Consider the following 8605-nt stretch of genomic DNA (forward strand, 5'->3'; position numbering starts at 1 on the left):
AAATGGTACGCTGGAGCTGCCGCGGCCTCCTCACGTCTCCTGGATGAGCAGCGGCTTCGTCCCGGGCCCCCCGGCTGGGTGAGCAGCAGCACAGCATTACGTGTGCCCCCGGGGTGGGGTGGGTGGCGGAGCAGGGGTATGCGGGGGCTGCAGCCACCCTAAAATTCGCTGCAGCTCCTTCATAGCCCCCACCACCCTCCCAGAGTGCAGCCTGGTGCAGCCCTGGCCTCACCCATCCTGCCCCAATCCAGGGGCACCCCCCCCCCAACCGCTACTCCTGCAACTGCTCCCCCAGGGGGGCGGGGCAGGATGAAGCTGATGTTCATCTGGGAGGCTCGGGGCAGCTCCTGTTGCTGCGCGCTGCTTGTCCGGAGGCAGCGCAGTGGCTCCATCCCACCCTGGCTGGGTGAGCGGCAGAAGGGCACAGAGAGGTAAAGTTTCCAGAAATTTTGAAGCCATGGGGAAAAAAAATGGGAATTTTGGGAAAAATTTAAATCTTTGCAATACTTTTTTTATTAGCCCCTTTACAAATCTAAATTCACTTTACTACTTTAAGAAAATAAAATGTATTATGTGTAACTTGATTTGCTCATAAAATTGTTTGGTATATTTATTAAATTTAAAAGTCTAGTTTATTCAGACATTCATTACAAATTTACTAATGGAGTTTACTTTAAAAAGTTTTTAATTTTTGTTCCAAATGGAGCTACAAACTGCTGATCTCTAAGCAACCTAGCATCTCTTAATTTTTGCCTGCTTCTCATAAACTGGCAAAAACTAAAGTTGAAAAAAGAGGAAACCATCAACATTATAGTAAAACAAAGGAAGTTATTATGTAATCTGGACTTAGTCTCCTCCACAGTGTCAAGCAGATATAGAAAGCATTCATTTTTAGAAAAGAGCTGAGGGGGGGAAAAAGGGGGAAAAAAACCTAAGTCATTGAATACAAATTTTGCTACATGAAACTTTGTCTAATTGGTCTCATTTTCTGAGCTGTCACTATCAGCAGTTTCTGATTCTTCTGATCCTTCATTTTTTTTATCATCTTCATGGACTTCTGAAAACTGAAGGTTTGCCCGAATTGAGACACACTTCTCTACTCTTTCACGTGTTAATTTATTTCTTGATTTGGTGTGAGTATTTCCAAACATAGACGAGTTTTTTTTCACGTGCTGCAGGAAATGGAGGAATCTTGCCACCATGTTGCAGATACCTGAAGATGTTCTGTATTCTGTAACGTTTGAAAGTACCTATCCAACATGAAGTCCTAAGTGTGTTGCTTCTTTTGTAATCCAGTCAAATGCAGTAACAGTGCTATCATCACTAATATTTCAGCCTTTGAATCTTGGATCCAAGAGACTTGCAGCAGCATGAATTGATTGGCAACAAAATTCTTCCTGTCTGTTACTAAAGTTCTTCACTTTTCTTTCTTTTATACTTGTAAGTGAAGATACACTTAGATTCTCAAAAACAGTTGATTTTTTTATCTGGGCCGTTTGGTAAGGAATGTCTGACAGAAGTGCACTGTCTGATTCGGGTGCAGTGATTACTGAAGAAATTGGCTTTAGAATCTTCAGGGAGTTCTGCAGCTGAACCCAGAAGACATCCTCATTAAGTACAGTGTTCCTTCCACTTCTGGGTACTTTAAGATCCTCAATCTTTACTGTTTCTTGAAGAGCTTCTTTCTTTTTTTAGTAAACTTTCAAATAAGCTCATCACTCCACCCCATCTAGTTTTACTGCAGAGTTTGAATGTCACTATATTTTTTCCTGCTTCTTAAAGACTGCAGCTACAATATGAGTAGCTTTTACATGTTTCATAATTTCTTTTGCTTTTCTATAGATCTTCTGCAGTGTCCAACTTTATGATGTCATTAAGAAGCAAGTTTAGCACAGGAAGCGAATTGTAGTAATATGTGGATATTTATCCATTATGATCTCCCATGCTGCTTGCATGTTACTTGCCTTATCAGTCAGCCAAGCAAATACTTTACCACTCCCAATCTTCTGTAGGACTTCACATATTTTACTACTGTTATACTCTGCAGTATGCCTGTTCTCTCTTGTTTCAATGCGTCTGTAAAAACTGGTTGAGGTATTGTTATCACAAACTTTATGATTCCTTCTTCCTGCCCATTTGTCCATCCATCTGTAAGTACTGCAAGACAGTGCTTTGTTGAATTTTTTTTTTTTTTCCTTGCACAGATTGCATTACATTTTCATATTCTGACTCTGGAAGAGACTTGCTCAAAGAATGTCTGCTGGGCAAATGGTATGATGGTCTTAGTAATTTAAAAGCTTCCTGCCAGTATGCATTTTCAGTTATTGACATTGGCGTCCCAGAAGAATATATTGCTCTTGCAAGAGCTTGGTCAATTTTTTCCTGATCTTCAGGTGTCATCTTGTCTACAAATGAAACTATTGAAAGTCTTCTGTGTACAGTTGATTGCGATATTTGGTTACCTGAGGATGTTGATTCGGCAACCTTTTGTGATACTGATGTAATAGAAGCAGCAGCAGCAGTAGGAGGACTTCTGGGTCGAGAAAGTTGGAAAGAGCTACTTGCATTTCCATCATGATCTACCTCCTCCTTGCATACACTCATGAAGGGTTTTTTAATGTCTGCAGGACACTTGTTACATACAAGGAGTGTTGGTCATCCTAGTAGCATTTGGAAATTCATATTTCATTTGACAGTATTTGCAAATCACATTTTTTTTTTCCTCAAAATAACTTGCAGTGTGGAAATGCTTCCATATGCTAGAAGTTGGTTGTGCCATTTTGCTGAGGGAGAAAAAAAATGTAACTTAGTGGCTAGCTTGTGTGTGTGTGTGTGTGTGTGTGTGTGTGTGTGTGTGTGTGTGTGTGTGTGTGTGTGTGTGTGTGTGTACACACACACACACTAAGCTACAGCATATACAAATTTACTAACAGATGAAGGAAAGACCTCCTCAGAGTTAACTATGAACAATTTCCTTGCCCTGCAGGCTTCCCCTCACTTAAGTTTGAGTGATTTGTCACAAAACATCAGATTAGTAGGAATTCAATTATGAATTGCACGGGTTATGAAAATATTACTAACGCAGCCTAAATAATTTAACACACTGAATTCAGAGAAATTTAAACTCTTACCTCTCAATAAAGAAGTATACTTTCTTTCAGCTCCTTTGTGCAGCTTCTGTACTTCTGTGGATCTCAAGGTCACAGGGCCAGGAGGAAGCAGGTTCCTTCCAACTCCAAAACCTTTAGACTTGCCCTGTCTGCTCTCCTGAGGCTTTTGAGCAAGCAGGGCAATAAGCTCCTTGTTTCTAATCTCTACAAGAATGAATGGATGCTGCTACCAGTGTCCACTCCCAGTCCTTTGAGGCCTAGTCAGGAGGACAGAAGCAGATCCACCAACCTCTAGATCAAAAGTCAACGGTAGAGGAAGTCCACAAACAAAGAAAGCAATGAATCCTGTCTGCTCTCCTGAGGCTTTTGAGCAAGCAGGGCAATAAGCTCCTTGTTTCTAATCTCTACAAGAATGAATGGATGCTGCTACCAGTGTCCACTCCCAGTCCTTTGAGGCCTAGTCAGGAGGACAGAAGCAGATCCACCAACCTCTAGATCAAAAGTCAACGGTAGAGGAAGTCCACAAACAAAGAAAGCAATGAATCCTTGTTCCTTCTCTTGTGAAAATGGCAGCGCCCCCTGGGGGCAGAAATGCATCTTGCTCTTGCATTTGAGGGTTATACTGTACTGCTTGTCCTTGGTGTACAGGAATTGTAATGATCTGATACTGTAGATAGTCTTGCATAAAAGTCTTCCTATTACATAGTTATCAAAAAACATTTTCAGGAGTAAAGGGTAGCAATATATGAACACCTTGTCTTAAACATTTTATTCATCATTCTAAAAGAAATTTTTTCATAAGAGTTTTCTTTTTAATTTTAAAAAAAAATTTAATTTCACGGAAAAAAACAAAAGTCCTTGGGGAAAAAAATGGTTTTTTTTCTGTTGCTCTTTTTTTTTTTTTTCCGGGCCTTCACATCTCTAGGAGGGCATACCCCTGCTCCCAGTGCTTTCTGCCACCCACCCGGAGCACGGTCCGGCGCAACCCCTGTCTGCCCCATGCAGATCTGGGGGAAACACTCTCCCTCCCCCTTTCCCCCCCACCCCCCCCAATGCCCTCCTGGACTGGCGGCAGCAGCAGTGGTGTGAGCCTCTGGACGAGCCACTTCTGGACCAGTAGTGCACAGCGGCAGGAGCCCTCCCGCCCCCTCCCTGTACCCTTCCGGCAGCCTGGCTGGGCAGCTTTTGCCTCCGCTCCTGTCCCAGCCCCAATCCCACTCTCACTGGGGGCATTGATCTGCCGCCCCAGCCCCTTCCCTCCTCCCACCACAAGGGATTTACCAGCTGGAGGCAGCTGTGTCCAGCATTGTAAAGTCAAAACTGGCATTGGAACCTCAAAACAGCACAATTTTATAAAGATTGTAAGCACCGTTCATTGCAACTCAAAACGTCATAAGTTGAGGACTGCCTGTATACACTTAAAGGCCCATATGCATAGTTAAAATGAACCCACTTGGACTAATAATATGCATTAGGGTTAACTTTTTGTGTTTGAAAGAAGAAAGCCATATTATTTAAGTTGTCACCAATGTAAGAAATTTTGTGTAGTAATTGTGTCTTTAAATCTGAGCCTGTACAACCCTGTTTTGAGGTTACTTTTGAGTGAATGTAAGTTTGGGAGACATGTTCCCAGGTCCTTTAATTGTTGTTTTTTGCAATATGTTTAATGTTGATTGGGCAGTTTTAAGATATAAGGCTGCTTGCAGACTTAAACAAAAACAAAAAACTCCCTGCTTTACAGGAAGAAGCAGTGCGTTGCTTTGACCCAGCTCTGAAACATCTGTATAGATTGGGCACTTCAGTGGGGCTTTTTTGGTGCTATTAGCTAAAGCTGATTCAATCAGCTATTGGATAAAAGTGCTAAAAAAGCACTGCTAAAGCACCCAGCCTTTATAGACGTCAGACAAGCTGGGTCCAAATAAGGGGTTGCCTCTTCTGGGCATGCGTGGGGTGGGCTCAGTACAGTAATGTAGCGAGTTTTAAGTAAAGCGGCATGTTTTGTTTTGTTTTGTTTTGTTTTTAATGTCTGCTAGCAGTCTAAGTAATCCTTTAATTAAACTCAGTTGTTTAGCCTTTAGTACTTTACTAAGTTGTGTTCCTGGTGGAGGATGGGGGGTGATATTTAAGGCTGATCAATTGTATTTTAATTGCATACAATAAAAGCAAATTGGCTAATTCATATGTGCAGTGAGGCATCGGGTATGATGAAGAAAGGATTTAACAGGAAGCTTTTCTTTCTCTTTTAGCAGTTGGAACTGCAGGAACTGTTTCCCCAAGGTCACAGCTGTGCAGTATGTGGCAAGGTCAAATGCAAGAGGCACAGGTAAGTCGCACAGTGTGGCATTTCTTATCTTAACATTTGTTACATTTTATATCTTGCTGGTAGAATTTTTTCTTAAGTATTATGTTAACTCTCTTCTATACTCTGTATTTTACAGACCTGCTTTGGTTCTGGAAAACTACCAGCCGTGGCTGGACCTAAAAGTGCCTTCCAAGGTTGATGCATCTCTTTCAGAGGTAATTATCTGACAAGATTTCAGTCCGTTGAAATCTAAAGGTACAAGCCTTCTATCATTCAAATATGTTTTAAGGTCTCTTAGACTCCTGGCAGATGTCACAATTAAGACACAGTTAAGCTGTTAATTGTGTCATAAATAGTAACCTGCCACATGTGCAAGCCATTAATTCTTTACACAACAGGAAACCAGCCACAAAAATATTCCATAGAAGATGCATAACACTTTGTAGCTGGCTTTCCTTGCGCTTTAAATTGAATGTGTAGCAGCATAACCAGAGCCAGCCCAACACTCAGCTGCAGTTCTGGGGTGGGGAGTGATGGTCAGCTTTTGTTTATCCCAGTCCTGGGACTGCACGGGAGTCTCAAACCAGTTCCTGTGCAGTCCTAGGGCTGGGACCAACAATCAGCTGATTGTTGGTGTAGTCCTGGGCTGGCAAGGGAGTCTTGAACCTACCCTAGGACAGTCCTGGGGTGGGGACTGGCAGTCAGCTGATTGTCAATTCCCATCCTGGGACTGACAGGGGAAGTGCAGGGGGAGCCCCGCCATACATGTGTGGCATGGTAGAAGGCACGATTGTTGGGATCCAGGATCAGATCCCATTGTGCCATAAAATGAATGTGTGCCAAGGGCTTCAGTTTCTATGGCTATCAGAAGGGAGTTGGTCTCCATTTCTATGTGTATTTTAAAAAAATGGGCTTTATTCCTGTTCTTATATAGCTTTAGTCTTTCTATAGTTGGTACTGCTGTGAGCATTGCTAGAATTCTCTGCCCAGTTCTGGCATCCAAACTTCAAGAAGAATTTTGATAAATTGAAGTAGGGCTGGAGTGTTGTGGAGCTGTGATGTCCCAGGAAATGTATGAAGGGCAAAGATGGTTTCTGGCATCTTTTATTAAACCAGCTGCACAGCTGGGAGAGCTGAGTGACCTGAAGAAGGGCATTTGATGCCTGAAAGCTTGTCCAGCAGCTCTCCCAACTATACAGTCAGTCGAGTAAAAGATGCCACAAAAATCCTTGTTTTGCAATAAATTGAAAAGTGTTTAGAGAACAGCTATGAGAATGACAAACTAAGCAGACTGATAAATGGAAAAACATGCTTGCGTTCCTGATAAAGAAACTCAAAGACAAATGTAAGGGTTACACTCAATTACATCAAGGGTGGTCAACCTGTGTCGTGGCAGAAAGGAGAGGGGGCAGGCAGTGCAGTGACAGATTATGTAGGGAACAAAAAGTAGAGCAGCAGATTGGGTAGGGAGCACAGGGCAGGGAACAGAAATTGGGGCAGCAGATAGGGTAGGGGAAGGAGGTTGAATTGGCACTTGGGTAGGACATGGGGCTTAATTTGTGGTACACCTGGCTATATAATTATATGTAATTACAGAGGCCCTTTTCATCTAACAAAGGTAGAACAAGATCTAGTGGCTGGAAACTGAAGCTAGACAAACTTACACAAAGTGAATTGGTATAAAGCAAAGTGATTTATCAGTTTTAATCCTGGTTTAAATCAGCAGAAATTTTTGATTTAAATCATTCTAATAATGCTCTGCATTTGTACTTGACAGCTGTTTTAAGGAGAGGCTTCCTTTTTTTTTTTTTTCTTTTCTTTTAATTGGCTAGTGTTCATAACCATTGAAATGCACATTTTTTCAGCAGAAATATGGCCTTTATTTTAAAGTATTTCTTTTTGATAACCAAAGGAAAAACTTTATTTATTCATATTTATTTAAGCAATTAGAGCATGATATTACTTAAATGTATATTTTACTTGACTTATGAAAGGATGAATAACTCATTTCTTTAACATGGATTCATAGAAAATTAGGGTTGGAAGGGACCTCAGGAGGTCATCTAGTCCAACCCCCTGCTTAAAGCAGGACCATCCCCAACTAGATCATTCCGGCCAGGGCTTTGTTGAGCTGGGCCCTAAAACCCTTGAAGGCTGGAGAGTCCACCCCCTCTCTAGGTAACCTGTTCCAGTGCTTTACTAGGTTATTAATTTCCTTAGCCCTGATTGGTAAACTTGCATTTGAATGGAAATTAGAATTCAATTCAAGCTATAAAAGTGGCATTTTAAAACAAGTTTCAATGTGTTGAATAATACTTCTTCTAATGTAAATCTATTCAAATATATTTTAAAATGAAAACTGACTTTATTAAGCAATGAAATGTTCTGTACAGTTAATAAATTCAACTAACTGTCTAGTTACTGTGTCATAGTTTGTAGGGTCAGAAGGGACCTTGACAGATCATAAAGTCCGACCCCCTGTCATGGCAGGAAAGAGCACTGGGGTCAAACGACCCCAGCGAGGTGTTCATCTAGCCTCCTCTTAAAGACCCCCAGGGTAGGAGCCAGCACCACTTCTCTTGGAAGTTGGTTCCAGATCCTAGCCGCCCTGACATTGAAGTAGTGCCTCCTGATGTCTAGTCTGAATCTACCCTCTGCCAGTTTGTGACTGTTATTTCTAGTCCCTCGTGGTAGTTCTCGGGGGAACAGGGACTTCCCCCAATACTTGCTGGTCCCCTCTGACTATTTTGTAACAGTGTCCTTGGAGATGACACAATTAGATGCCATCCTTTAACACAGGGGTGGGCAAAATACGGCCTGCGGGCTGGATCCAGCCTGCCAGGCCATTCTGACCGGCCTGCAGGGCCCCTAAAAATTTTAGAAAATTAATATTCAGCTGCCCTAGCTGTCTGTCAAAGATGACAATAGCCAGGGGCAGTAGGACCCAGGGGAAGCCCTGGCAGGCTCCTGCAATAGCAGGGCCGGCCCAGCCCTGCCCCCCAGCCAGAAGCCCCTTGGTAGCAGGGGTTTCTGACCTGGGATCATGGGGCTGTTCATACCTCCCTGTCCCAAGTGGGAAATTTAGGTAAGGATGGGGTTGGCAAAAGTGGAAGCGGGTGGGCATGCAGGAGCGCAGAGCCCATGGCAGTGTCCCGGGGCCAGCGCTGGTGGGGCACGGAGCAGGGCAGCAGGA

General features: G+C 42.7%; 1 protein-coding gene across 9 annotated transcripts in view; it reads left to right on the forward strand.

Moving 5' to 3' along the window:
* Positions 1-8605, forward strand: part of SNX14 (sorting nexin 14) — a 97503-nt gene that overhangs the window by 1370 nt on the left and 87528 nt on the right. For all 9 annotated transcript variants that reach the window (XM_025208213.1, XM_006027108.3, XM_025208211.1 and 6 more), the window contains exons 3-4: positions 5357-5433; positions 5549-5627. In XM_025208213.1, coding sequence (XP_025063998.1) covers positions 5357-5433; positions 5549-5627 — 156 coding nt within the window. The remainder of the gene's footprint in view (positions 1-5356; positions 5434-5548; positions 5628-8605) is intronic.

Source organism: Alligator sinensis, unplaced genomic scaffold, assembly GCF_000455745.1.
Source record: "Alligator sinensis unplaced genomic scaffold, ASM45574v1 scaffold55_1, whole genome shotgun sequence".
NCBI classification, from domain to species: domain Eukaryota; kingdom Metazoa; phylum Chordata; order Crocodylia; family Alligatoridae; genus Alligator; species Alligator sinensis.